Source organism: Octopus sinensis, linkage group LG10 (assembly GCF_006345805.1).
Source record: "Octopus sinensis linkage group LG10, ASM634580v1, whole genome shotgun sequence".
Taxonomy (NCBI): Eukaryota; Metazoa; Mollusca; class Cephalopoda; order Octopoda; family Octopodidae; genus Octopus; species Octopus sinensis.
In genome coordinates, this window is record NC_043006.1 from 30,059,666 (window position 1) to 30,074,451 (window position 14,786).

Sequence of the window (14,786 nt, forward strand, 5' to 3'; positions counted from 1 at the left end):
TGTATGGTTGAGATGTGGAATGTAGACAGCAATGACAAGGAGATGGAGTAATGTGGTGGAGGTACCACTCACAAGAAGAGTGAACATTTGTTGTTTACAGGAGACAAGATGGAAAGGAAGTGGTGTGAGAGTGATTAATGGAATGCAGGGACATAAGTGCATGTTTTTTTAGCAAGGGTGTCTGGAAGGTGTGCATTTCCCATGGTAGTTCTGGAGAGGGTGAGAGTTTGTTGATGTCCAACAACATAATCTGTTGACTACCACCTGACAGTACATAGGTAGTAAGACAGGCGGAACTTTCAGGATACAAAACTAACCACAAGAGAGGAAGTTGTTACATCGCACTATTTGTCTATGACTTGAAAGTGAGAAATACAAAGAGAAGCTTAGTAGATGAGAAAAAAAGCAACCAAGGCTGAAAGTGTGGAGTTTAAAATAGGTGACAGAAAAGGAAGCGCTCAAAGAGAAGTTGAGTATGGTAATGTGTGATGTGGTTGAATGCTGGAATTGGTTGGAAATCAGTAAATGATGATCTATAAGGAGCTGTTGGTGATGATGTGTACATGGAAATATCACATAGACATTTGATGGAATTTTGAAGTTGAGAAGGGAATTGATGAGAAGAAGAGGGTAAGGAGTATGGTAGTAAAAGAAGCAGTACATGAAAGTTATAAGGTGACCAAGAAAGCCACAGAAAAAGGGGTAATAAAAACACAGAAATCCCTTGGGAAACATTAAGGAAATATATGATCTGAGGGGAGAGTCAGATGACTAAACAGTTAAGGAAAGAAAGATTTGTAGTTTGAAGGAGAAAGTGCGGCAAATTGTGGGTCCTGATGGAAGTAAGAGAAAGTTAAAGGGTTATCTGGACAAGATGTTGAATGGGGAGAATGAATGAAATGGTAACATAGAGGCCAATCCAGTTGTATGAGTAGGAGAGGAGAAGGAAGTTGAAGAAGTGGTAAGAGTAATGAAGGGTGGAATTGCAAGAGTTGTGGGAGAATTATAATGGTAGTTGAAATGTGAAAAAAAGGACAAGGATTTGTAGGGTGTTGGTGAAAGATAATGATATTCCTCTCCTCAGATTGGATGACAGTCCCCTGGACTATGGCTCGTTTAGAGTAATTAATGTATTAGAGCATAAAAATGAAGTTAATGGAAAAGGATAAAACAGAAAGTAATATCAATGAAATGCAGTTTGGATTTTATGTCTGGAAGAACAACAACAGTGGAAGTACAGAGACAAAATGAAGAAATTGTTTTGTGAGTCTGTTGATATAGAGAAAGACTTTGGTAAGGTTCCTTATGAAATGGTGTGTATTGAGAGAGTTAGCAATGAATGCTGAGTTGCAATGGTTGTTCTTTGTTTCTTAAAACCACACCCTCCTTTCTTCAATATTGTGGGATTTACAAGAAATTGCTTTAAAACAAAGAAAAGACCCGAAATTTATATATACCATTAATGACACTTGTTTTTATTTCAAAATGTTTTGATAAACTCCAGGAAACATTTTATTATATAATTAGGCAAAACGACTGGAGATTCCCCCTGGTGATCCTATCAAGGCAGACATGATTGCATCACTGATTGTTCATGTTTCCGCAGATGTCAAAGAGTAAGTATGGCAGGATGTTTTTCTTTGTAAGAAAATAAAAATGATAATATTATTTAGATAGACTGACTCACATATTATAACCATACCACTAATGTCCAGAATTTAAGGGTTACTAATAGAGCTAATGGAGGATACTGGAAGTCTGCAAATCATAAATTGTTTTAGAATTTATGTAGCTATTTTTATCGTGTATGTGTGTGTGTGTGTGTGTGTGTGTGTAAAGCATGCTGAGTGAAGCCGCTTGGCACAGATTGACCGTGAACTCTGCTGTGCATGTGCACTAAGTTTTAATGTTGTAGCTCACTTCTGCTGTTTACAGCAGTGCTTGGAAGGAAGGTGTGTAGCATGTGATCATTGCATTATACATAACAGAAGTTGAGCAGAGAATCTGCATCCAATTTTGCCAAAAGCTTGGCGATACCTACTCAGAGGCTTACATAAAGTTTTCAAAATGTTTTCATTGTTCTCAACACAATCAAGGAGATCTTATGCAACTGAAATCCGAGTGTCTTTTTGGTCAGCTGAAAGCAGTTTTGGCACAAACTTGGCAGACATGCATCTCATACACAAATCTTCAGTGATTATGGACTGAACAGAACTGTAACTAATCTGCACATCCTCTGATAACTCACGGATGGTGAATTGACTATTTACTCTCACAGATGCATGCACATCTGCAATGTTTTTCTCAGTTCTGCTGGTTGCGGGTCTCCCAGAATGTATGTCAATATTGACATTTTTTTGGCCATCTTGGAAAAGTTTGAACCACTTGTACACTTGTGTGCATTTCATACACCCCTCTTCATATGCTTTTTGCAACTTTACGTAAGCCTCTGAGCCAGTATCACCATAACCACTTTCTATGTTCTGGTCAACACGACAAACACATGCTACACACCTTCCTTCCAAGCACTGCTATAAACAGCAGAAGTGAGCTAGAATATATACACAAATCTTCAGTGATTATGGACTGAACAGAACTGTAACTAATCTGCACATCCTCTAATAACTCACGGATGGTGATTTGACAATTTACTCTCACAGCTGCACACACATCTGCAATGTTTTTCCCCCCCAGTTCTGCTGGTTGTGGGTCTCCCAGAATGTTTGTCAATGTCAACAGTTTTTTGGCTATCTTGGAAACGTTTGAACCATTTGTACACTTGTGTGAATCTCATACACCCCTCTTCATACATTTTCTGCAACTTTGTGTAAGCCTCTGAGCAGTTATCGCCATGACAAATTTCTCTGTCATGGTCAATGCGACGATCACACGCTACACACCTTCCTTCTAAGCACTGCTGTAAACAGCAGAAGTGAGCTAGAGTGTTAAAACTTAGTACTCGTGCACAGCAGAGTTGAAGGTCAATCTTTGCCAAGTGGATTCACTCTGCATGCTTTAACTTCATTACTATGGCAACAGTCCAGAAACTTATTGATCAAACCTCATATGAGAGAGTGGAAGAGAGATATCTACATTCCCAGTATTTTAGCGTGCACAGTTTAATGGTGGTCAAGGAACTGCTGAGAGAAAGATTAAAGCAGTTGGTACAAATAATTGCGAGTGATATTTATTTGAACGAAGTTCTTGTTAGTCTCTAAATTAGTTGGGATTATAATGAAATATTTTAATTAACTCTTAGAGAAACAAGAGCCATTTATTAGTTTGGTTCAATATAATTACTTTCTTTTTAGTAAATCTCATCTTGAGTGAAGTACTGTTGGTGTTACTATTGTTATATTTATTTGTTGATAAACTTTTCTTAAATCTCTGTTCTTTCAGGATCCTGTCTCGTTTCATTTCTGCTCTGTATAACCAGTATCAGGATTTGCATTTCACTTATCTAGAAATCAACCCTTTGGGTAAGTTTTCTTTCTGTTAATTCTTAAAAGTGAAATCATAGAATTAGCAAATAAACTAGAGACCAGTTAGTTTCTGTTGTTCTTTAGCCCCCGGTTGATCTTGATCAATCAGACCTATAATGAAAGGTAACTCACATATAAACATTCTAGGTTTTTCTTTTTATTTATCCAGGATGACATTGCTCTACAAGTCCCTTTTGAATAAGGTAGGGTGTGATTTGAGAGGAATTTGACTATTATTTCTAGCAAGTCAAGTGACCATATAGAGGCTTCCTTATTGGCTGATATGCAATCTTTTTGATTCAAATACAAAGTCTCTGATTTTGCTCTTCATTTTTCTGGTGGTTCATTAAAATAAATACTATTGATAGCTGAGAATTGGTGGCGCTCAGACACTGTCATCACTCTTCACCATACAGTCTTGTGCTGCAACTGTATTTTCCTCCAGGGACCTTCTGTTTAACTCTTTGATGTCATCATTTCCTCTTTATCTTTGTTACCCATGAATTTGTTCTCTGTCTACTCAACCCTTGGGGATGTGAACACAAATGTTCTAAGCCCTGATAATGTGGTCAAAATATTACAGTTTTTGGTGCTGATCTGTGAGACTCACTGGAGATTTGATTAATTTTGTCAATCAGTCTCTGCAACATAATATTATCAGCGTACCAAAGGTTATCTGGATGCTGATGCAACAGAATTCCCCTCAGGTTTTGACATCACCTCTTCAGTTTAGGGGTTAAAGCAGACAGGTAACACAAAGCACCTTTGCCAAACTCTTTTCTTGGAATATTGTACAACAGATTTCATCAGCTAGACCAATATCTTGCCTTGTGTTAAAGTTACGTTAATATTAGTATAGATTAAAGAAATTTATAGTATATCACTCACCATAAGAAATACAAATGGTTCATATTCTGAAAATGTCTTCATCAAATAAATTTTTTTATATTTTGTTTAGTTGTGACCAATGGCAAAGTTTTCATCCTTGACTTAGCTGCCAAGATTGATCAGTGTGCAGAATTTTTGTGTAAAGCAAAATGGGGTGATGTAATGGAATTTCCACCACCTTTTGGCCGGGATGCTTTGCCAGAGGTAAGTTTTTTAAGTTTGGGAAACTCTGAAGTTCCTAGGGAGCTCTACATGATGCCCAGTTTCAATTTCCATATTTTTTTTTTTCTATTTCAATTCTTTTATTTCACTGGTTTTATTCAACTATACTGACCCCAGTTTTTAGTCTGGTACTCATTTTATCTGATGACTATTTCCCGAGAGAGTAAAATCACAAGGAATTTACACTAATTCACTCAAAAGCACAAATGCATGCGTTTACACAGGACAGGCTTTTGCACAGTTTCCATCAACAAAGTTTCAGCCACAAGGCTCCTTTCAAACCAAAACTAAAGTAGAAGATATTAACTCAAGTTTCTGCTGAATGGAACCAAATGTAGAATTATATAGTTGTGAGGTCAACTTATTAACCACAGAACCATTGCTAAATTTGAGGAAAGCAAAATTAGAAGACAACCTGATTTCTCTTACTCCCGAAATCCCTCTGAAACTTTGTGTAAATGTCAGGAGCAAGTATTTACTTTTGTGAACAGGTTTATGTTGTTGTACCTATTGTGCACAACTAAGTGAATTGTGGTATGTTGGATAGGGTTTAGCTCAGTGGCCCAGCAAACTATTTGTTGTAGTTATCACGATTCATAATCAAGGAGTAATGTACCTCATGCACTTTGTCATTTTCCACTGTTTAATGTTCAGTTAATGTAATAAGGCTATTCTCATTAAATCACATTTTATGACTCCTATTTTTCATACAATAAATCTGAATTTTAAAATTATTAAACCAGCTTTTTAAAATTTCTAACCCTAACCCTATCTTTAAAATTAAATTTTATGATTATGTATTGTTATTGTCATTAACTCCTCTTCAACTCCTAATATGAAAACCTCACATTTTATGACATTATCTTGCAAATATTTACTGTTTTTACACTGCCATCCTCCATTTAAAATTTAGTCTGATATTTTCTTATTTCTTCTCTTTAGGAAGCTTACATTGCTGATCTTGATGCCAAGAGTGGAGCATCTCTTAAACTAACAATACTCAATAAAGTAGGGCGAATTTGGACAATGGTTGCAGGAGGAGGTGCTTCTGTTATCTATGCGTAAGCCGTTTTATGTTCTCAAACAGATTTTCATTTTCCTTTTGTTAAAATATAATTTCAATGTATTTCTCCAAAGAAATATTGTTGAACATATATTAGTCTCTAGCTTGGTTTCAACTCATCAACTCTAATTTACACCCTAACTAATTGTTTTTATTATTTTTTTAGTTTTAATTCCAGTTTGTCCAATTGTTACAATTTGAAGTGATATATCATCATCATCATCGTTTAACGTCTGCTTTCCATGCTAGCATGGGTTGGACGAATGACTGAGTGCTGGCGAACCAGATGGCTGCACCAGGCTTCAATCTTGATCTGACAGAGTTTCTACAGCTGGACGCCCTTCCTAATGTCAACCACTCCGAGAGTGTAGTGGGTGCTCTTACGTGCCACCGGCACGGGGCCAGTCAGGCGGTACTGGCAACAACCTCGCTTGAATCTTTTACACATGCCACCAGCACAGGTGCCAGTAAGGCGATGCTGGTAGCAATCACGCTCGAATGGTGTCTTTTACGTGCCACTGGCACGGAGGCCAGGTATGCCGCTCTGGCAACGATCACGCTCGGGTGGTGCTCTTAATACCCTACTAGCATGGGGCTCGAGTGCCAGTAAGGCGAAGCTGGTAACAATCACGTTCGAATGGTATCTTTTAAGTGCCACTGGCACGGAAGCCAGTTAGCCGCTCTGTCGATGATCACTCTCGTATGGTGCTCTTTACACTCCGCTAGCACGGACGCCAGTCATCGAATGTGGGAGACAATTTTGAGGACATTCAAAGTTCAGACATTTCTATTAGATAACTTAATATTATGAGATAAGCATCCTGTGAGCCAGATTTTTTGTCATTTCTTAATGCCAGTTGTTGCTGTTTCTCTTATGTTGTTCCACCAGTACCTTACATTAATTATTTGGAATAATGGAAGATAATATTGAAAAGTCTCATACAGGAACTTCTTATTTTATGATATTTGGTTTCACTCCAAACTGATTCTTTAACTTATTTGGCTCAAATAAAAATATTTCAAGTTATTTGTTGTTTTATGTGATACAGTTTAATATTTTCAAACAAAATTATTCTTGCTTGCTAAGTCAATTTGTCAAAATTTGAACTTTTTACTTTTTTATCAGCTTAGTCTGAAAAGAGACATTAGCACCTTTTTAAGGCAGTTTTATTATTGTTATAGTCTTATATTTATCATTTTATAGAGATTTATTTAAAAATAAACTGCAATCTTGAGTCAGGAGTTGTAATTTTCCATTAGAATGAAATACTGAATGCCTCTTGAAGCAATAGTAAAAAATGCAGATTAGAAATAACAGAAATAGTTTCATCAATAAAAGTTATGGTTTGATCTCTTATTAAAAAATGCTGATAATCAATTATTAAAAATTAATTGTGATGAAATATATTGTGACTCTGATATTTTTATAAAATATTACACTAGTTTGGTAAGAAATGTGGTATTTGCTACAACCAAGAATTGTTGAACTCCTTCTGAATTCCAATTCTATGTTGGACATATTTATGCCACACAGCTTTTAAATATTTTCTTGATGCTTCCCTTCTTTCAGAGATACTATTTGTGATCTGGGAGGGGCATCAGAGCTGGCTAACTATGGAGAATATTCAGGAGCCCCCAGTGAAATGCAGACCTATGAATATGCCAAAACTATTCTTAGTCTCATGACAGAGACCAAGCATAAAGAGGGTAAGTTCAAATGATAATTTCCTTGTAATCGCATGTATTCAAAGAAAATTTCAAAGTTAATAAATTTCAATAATTTTATAAATGAAAAGTCAGACACAGTGTCAGGATATAATTTGTTTCTTCCGTTCCTTCATGCTTGAATAATTTTGGAAATTAAACCATAATAATGTCAAATGTTGTACAGTAGTAATAACAGCTCAGCTCAGCAATTGGGAAGCTTGTTAAACTACATATTAGCCCTGAACGAGGGGAAGATAACTGGTGCCTGAACATGGAATTGGTAATCTAATACAGTGGTTTTCAACCAGGGTTCCGCCAGTACAGTCCAGGGGTTCCGCAAGAAGTTACAAAACTGCTAAAATCGGCAGTAATTTTTAATTCTCCTGTGCAGATATGTGTGTATAAGACTATTAAATTATTGCACAGGGGTTCCCCGAGCCAGTGGAATGTTTCCTTGGGGTTCCGCTCCAGCAAAAAGGTTGAAAAGCACTGATCTAATACCTTATCAGCACTTCTGTCAACCACTGAATGTGTTTGATCGAATTCCTTTTGAGCTGCATCAGAATCTTTTAAACTTTTCAACATTCCATCAATTGTAAGTAATCCATGCCTGTGTTGCAAATAAGCTGTGGTGAAGATCATTGCTGAAACAATTGGAAATACTTGACACAACGCCCAAAAAACTGGATTTTAATGTGGAGTTTGCCAATTATCGCTATATTGGGAAATCGCTTAAGTGCCAACTCTAAAGTTTCTGGTAAACTGTGAACACCACCTCCTTCTAGTTAAATCCGAGTTTTTAGAACCAAAACTGTTTCTACTTTAAGGAATACCATAAACTTTACAGAAGAATTCCAGGTTTAATGGTTAATTAATTTTTCTTGATCAATTGATATTTATTAGTTCTTAATAAATAAAATTAGTACTAGTTAAAGGAAATGTCATAAGCTTATATTGTATCAGAATGTATTCTGCTCTTGACACCAGCATTTAAGATTTATTTAGCAAGTAGCACATATTTTTGAATATTTAAATAGTTACGTCTATTTAGTCTGTATCAGTGCAAGAGGACAAAAAAGTACTAACAGCCGGCTTGTGTGAATTTTCTGAAACTCCTCCCCTCACCCCTTGGGAATAATTTTTCCCAACAAATTCTGATATTTATCAGAATCTACACTACGTGAAGCATATTTGTAGAAAATTTCATTAAAAGTATCTATTTTTCTGAAAGTCATTGGAAAACACAGTCAAGTAGGGTGGACACATCTGTGTAGATATGTCTACGTCTCTGTAACATATAAAGTGTTTCCTAACCATTCATTGTGGTTAAGCAACCAGTTGCTGTTAGAACATCTGATGCAAAATTTCAATCTATCACAATGGTGAAATGAACAGAACAACAAATAGAAACTTGTGTTTATCATAATTTTCTCCTTATTTACTATTTACAATTATTTTCTTGCAGGCAAAATTCTTATTATTGGTGGTGGTATTGCTAATTTCACTAATGTTGCAACAACATTCAAGGTTTGTATCTCAACATTTCTAATTTCATTTGATGATTGTATAAAATATAATTTATTGATTCAAAATTAAAGTTTCAAAAGTCACTTCTTCAGCAATGTAGTATAAAATTTAAAATTACTTTGCTGTAGTTGTACTGCTGCTATTCATTTTTTCCTATGCATAAAATTGAGATGTGCAAATCAAAAAATGTTTCCCTGTTGGGATTTGAATCCAGGCCGTATTTGGGTAAAAGCTATTAAAGACTGAACATTTTCTAATCTTCAGTTGATTTTCATTGATGGTTTCAACATGATTTTGTGTGAGTGAAGAGGTGATAGAATGGGAGAGATTATACGTAATAAAAACAATCCTGATGACCCTCAGTTGTTCAATCTATTTTTTTCATTTTGTCATAAGCAATAACGAACCTTTTGATGTGAGTAGCAGAAATATTTTGTAAGATATTTTATCTGTATTTCAATGGAAGTTTATATCTTAACACCAATGTTATTTGTGGCCAAGGCACTTGGCTCTAAGCAGCCAAATCCATGTCTCTCTAAATAGGTGCAGTGAAACAGATTGGTTCATTGCTGTTGTGAAGCTGATTCATTATTTGTAGAGCAAAGTTAAATTCTTTCTCTCTGTAATAGATTTCTATTGAAGCCAAACTAAGATTTCTCTTTCTTAATGCTGTAAAGATAAGCATCAGCTTTGAAAATTCTTGTGATTCTGGAAAGAATTTGCATTAAAAATGGGGTAAAATGACCAAGAAATGGTTCATTTAATCCTTAAATTCCACCAAATCAGTGATTTAGTATAATCATTAATTTGTTCACTTATGATTTTTTTAGTCTAAATTCTATTTCTTAATCTTGAATGCTACTTATAATGTATTAATTTTGCAACCAACTTTCGCACCTCATGTGACTAACTTTCTCCATTTTAACAACATATTAAACTGAACTTTATTGTCTTGACTTTGTAGGGAATTGTACGAGCTCTAAGAGAATATCAGCAGAGATTGATAGAACACAATGTCTCCATCTATGTTCGACGTGGTGGACCTAACTACCAGGAAGGGTTACGTATAATGAAAGAACTTGGCAAGTTACAACTCTGTACTAGCTTTATGTTTGATATGTGTTTATGGCTGTATGATTGAGGTTCCCTTCTCCATCAACCACGTAGCTTCAAGTTCAGTCCTACTGAATGGCATCTTGGGCAAGTGACTTCTATGATAGCCTAAGCCTACCAATGCCTTGTGAGGGAAACTGAAAGAAGCCCGTCGTGTGTAGTATCATTGTCATAATCATTTCAAGGAAGATTGGAAACGAGGGATGTTTGCTTGTATGAGATGCTTATTTACAACAGTTGTGCCATATCATGTGTACTCAACACTGGCTCCTCCACTTTCACCAATGGTTTATATTCATGAGTTAGTCAATAACTTCACTAAATCTACCATTGTATACATAAATACATTTTGTAAATTCTTTTATCTTTTCATTTTATTCTTGTATTTGTAAAAAGTACAAAAACAAAATTGACTTATTTCTTTAAATTTGTATTATTTCTCTTACAATTCTTTTGTTTCCAATTTTTTTTCAAGGTTCCACACTTGGGGTTCCGATCCATGTTTATGGTCCTGAAACTCATATGACTGCCATTGTTAGCATGGCACTGGGCAAGAAAGACATTCCAACTACTCCTCAACCTGTGCAAACTACTGCTAACTTTTTACTTCCGGGAGGGACAGTGAGTTTATCTTTGTTTTTAATGGTTACTAACTATTTTATTTCTCTTTCTGTATAGTTTCATCAGAGGAGGACGGACAGCATCCATGAGCCCATGTCAGAGACCTGGACTGCGCTAGTAGATTATTATGGATTCTTTTCTGAGGTGCCTATAAAAAAAGGTACCACGTGATTAAGAACTGTCAAAAGGGTACCATATACTAGACAAGTGTAAAATAGGTACTATATTATACAGAATGGTAAAATGCATGCCATGTGATAGAGGACTGTAAATAGATTATGTGTAATAGAGATCTGTGAAATATCATCATCATCATTTAATGTCAGTTTTCCATGCTGACATGGGTTGGAGAATCTGACAGGAGCTGCCTGGGTGCTTTTATGCAGCACATACAGGTGAATTTTATGTGGCACCAATACCCACAAGATAGGATCACTCAGCTGAAGAGGGATGCAGGGGACACACCTGTTTGCAAGGACAATGACAATTTCACTTAGCTTGATGTGTTTTCTCAAGCATAGCAAGCTTATAAAAAATTGTAAAATAAAAATGTTATAAAAGCAACTTCAAGAATAACAACAGAACATTCATTTATGGGGGAAATCAGTACTGAAATCCTCCTCATCATCATCTAATATCTGCTTTCCATGTTGGCATAGATTGAATGGTTTGATAGGAGCTGCTAAGCCCAGAAGCCATACCAGGCACCATTGTCTGTGAAGTAGTTGGAAGGGCATCAGGCTGTAAGAAACGATGCTAGAACAGAGTGTACTGGGTTCTTTATATATGTTACTTGCACCAATGCGAGTCCCAGTTAAGAAAAATTTTGTTATAAGTAATTTAAAATATGCCCATCTAGAATTGTAAGAAAGAACTCTATGGAGAATTAGAATTGATTCTGCATAGCCATTACTTAATAGATGTGCAGTGTATCATCATTATATGTCCGTTTTTCATGCTGGCATATGTTGGACGGTTTGACAGGATCTGGCCTGGCTGCATGTTTGCCTTGGCATGGTTTCTATGGCTAGATGTCCTTCCTAATGCCAACCACATTACAGAGTGGACTGGGTGTTTTTTTATGCGACACTGGTATGGGCACTTTTACATGGCACCAGCACCCATGAGCCTGCAAAATTAGGATCACTCAACTGAAGAAGTATGTAACTTACAATGATGAGTTAAAACCTTCCATGGAAAAATGGCTTCATCTGTTAAATTTAGTAATGTACTGGGAGTAATGTGTTGAAGATTTAAATATCACAATGTTTTTATGTTGTGTTTATTATAATAGAACAACCTACAACTGCAACTTAAGACATAGCTCCTATTTCTGTCTTGTGTCTTTCTCCTTATCAGCTTTAAATGTATTTTTTCTATTGTTTTTTTTTTTCATCACTGTCAAACCAAACAGATGATGTCTTTTTAATTATTGATATAAAATACAGGCATGGGTTGGACGAGCTGGCAGAAACGTTAGCACGCTGGGCGAAATGCGTAGTCGTATTTCGTCTGCCATTACGTTCTGAGTTCAAATTCCGCCGAGGTCGACTTTGTCTTTCATCCTTTCGGGGTTAATAAATTAAGTACCAGTTACGCACTGATGTCGATGTAATTGACTTAATTCCTTTGTCTGTCCTTGTTTGTCCCCTCTGTGTTTAGCCCCTTGTGGGTAGTAAAGAAACAGATATAAAATACAGGAGCCTGTTATTTTTTAAGTTCAACCAATTTGAAGCTGTTCATAGTATATACCACCTGTCTCTATCTATAGCTCTGTCTTCTCTTTGTCTATGTATGTACCTCACTGTCTGCTTCTGTACCTTCTCTCTGTCTATAAACCTCTCTATCTATTTGTCTACAAACCTCTCTATCTGTTTGTCTGCCTTCCTACCTACTTAATCTATCTCACGCCTGTCTCCTTGTCTACCCTCCTTTATGACTGTCTGTTATTGAAAATACAGACATTTATTTCCTGTATATGGTTGAGCGATCGACTAGAAATAACAAACAAAAATCCCTCAAAAGCACACATTACCATCATAGGAAAGGTCTCCTCTCTTGCTGTTTGTTTAGTTACCTCTCTGTTTACTTACCTACTTCCTTTACTGTCTGCTTGTCTGTCTCCATACCTCTCTGCCTTTCTGTCTGCCTTTGATCTTTCTCTGGCCCTGTGTGTGTGTAATTGTCTTTATTGTTAACTGGACTGTATTTGGCATCTATCTTCATGAATGAACAAAATCCATTCACCCAGAGTTGTTTTTCATTGTTAGAAGAAAGATGACTGTTCTTTTCTTATAAATCATGTAATAAACTGAAATGGATTATTGTCAGACAATCAAAATTAACTTTATAATTAATGTCACAAATGAAGAACAATGTTACAAAGTCAAAATACTGGAATTTTAAATTAACTTGTTTAATGATACCCAAAAACCATTTTACATGCACTGATAACTCCTCCATAACTGTGGTAAATTATTTCATTTTTAAAACAACACAGCTCCAAAACATTTTAGACTTATTAAACAAACAAACTGCTACTGCAATTAGATTGTGGGTGATTGAGAACAGCTATATAAGCCGTGTATACTTTTAATATACATTTTTTTATGTTTGTAAGTATTGTTATAGACTAATGTATGTTCACAACTTGCTTTCTGAACCAGTTCCACCTATTAACTTTCAAATTTGTTTTAAAAGGTTTTATTCCAGCCTGTAATATTTCACTTCCATTATACAACCCCACATCAAACAAATACAAGTCCAAAATTATTCTATATTTCTCTTCTATTTTTGTATTTTCTGTTTGTTTTCATTTTTCAATTAATTGTATTTTTGTTTTTCCTTTCAGAATATGCAGGTAATCCTTGCAACTCTGCCTTCTCCCCCTCCCCTTTCTTTCTCTATTGGACACAGTAGCGAGCATGATTTCATTGCAATTCTCTTTGTTTCTATTAGCTTCTGTCTCTCCTATGTTTATGCTACTCTGCACTTCTATATTCATGATTGTGTTAGTTGTATTGATGTTATTGTGATAAGTATTCCTGGTTTCTCTTCTCCATGGAATATTGATTATACAGAGACACTTGAGCTGAAGTATTGTGTGCACACACACGCGTGCACGCGTGTGTGGATTGGTAAATGTTCTGACTATTCTAAACACATTAGCTTTGAATATTAAATAAAACTGCTTCAAAGTGGAATGGAAGTTAGTAGACCTGGCTAGCCAGATGCCTATTTTTGTTCTCTACCTCTGATTACCATTTTAAATGGAGCTTTTGTAGTACCTGGGTGTCTCATCATCATCATTCAACGTGTCTTCCATGCTGGTATGGGTTGGATGGTTTAACAGGAGCTGGCAAGCCTGAGGATTGCGCCAAACACTGCTGTTTGTTTTGGCATAGTTTTTACAGCTGGAATGCCCTTCCTAATGCCAACTACTTTACAGAGTGGACTGTGTGCTTTTTACATGTCACCAGCACTGGGAAGGTCACCAAGTAACTTGACAGACAAAGATCCTTTAAGAGGCAACCACTTTTTAGCTTATGTTAACTGACATGTATTAGCAAAAAACTTATGCAAGACTTCTACACTGTTTCTCTGTACAAAATTCTATGGCTACATGAGGCATTAACCAAGCCAAGTGTATGAAAGAAGAAACTTGCTGAAGTGTGAGGTTTGACCATTCCTGAACCTGAGACTGTTTGTGGTAGCAAAATGAATTGCTTAACCTCCTCACAAGTTGTCTAACCCCAAGTCAGCTCTGATTGAACCAACCTATGATCAAAAGCATTCCGATGATGACCATTCCATCTTTGTCTTATCTGCCTGGAACCCAAGACCACATTAGCCAGTGTGACATAGATAATAGTGTAATTTTATGTAGGTATGGCTACTCTTTCTAGCAGCTTGACTGATCACATAGAGGAAAAAAAAGTGTGTTTGTATTTTCAATATGTTTTGACCATCTTTTCCTTAAAATGTTGATACTAATTCATTATGAAATCTGTTAACAAGAACTGGTGGAACGCTATTAAAGCATTTTACAATTGGTTAAATGCTTCATATTTTAGTGCCCGATGGCACCAAAGTCTTCAACAATAGATGTCTCAACATATGACTGGCTAAAGGTCTTTCAGCAAACAATGTAGTGTAGTTGCCAG

General features: G+C 36.0%; 1 protein-coding gene across 6 annotated transcripts in view; it reads left to right on the forward strand.

Annotated features, from left to right (window-relative positions):
* The window catches only part of LOC115216353 (ATP-citrate synthase), a 111,441-nt gene that overhangs the window by 61,075 nt on the left and 35,580 nt on the right, over positions 1 to 14,786 (forward strand). For 4 of the 6 annotated variants that reach the window (XM_036506472.1, XM_029785599.2, XM_036506474.1 and 1 more), the window contains exons 6-14: positions 1,528 to 1,616; positions 3,400 to 3,479; positions 4,441 to 4,574; positions 5,535 to 5,653; positions 7,226 to 7,362; positions 8,828 to 8,889; positions 9,854 to 9,971; positions 10,478 to 10,623; positions 13,475 to 13,483. In XM_036506472.1, the coding sequence (XP_036362365.1) occupies positions 1,528 to 1,616; positions 3,400 to 3,479; positions 4,441 to 4,574; positions 5,535 to 5,653; positions 7,226 to 7,362; positions 8,828 to 8,889; positions 9,854 to 9,971; positions 10,478 to 10,623; positions 13,475 to 13,483 (894 nt within the window). The remainder of the gene's footprint in view (positions 1 to 1,527; positions 1,617 to 3,399; positions 3,480 to 4,440; positions 4,575 to 5,534; positions 5,654 to 7,225; positions 7,363 to 8,827; positions 8,890 to 9,853; positions 9,972 to 10,477; positions 10,624 to 13,474; positions 13,484 to 14,786) is intronic. The other 2 variants (XM_036506473.1, XM_036506475.1) reach the window with 1 other exon arrangement.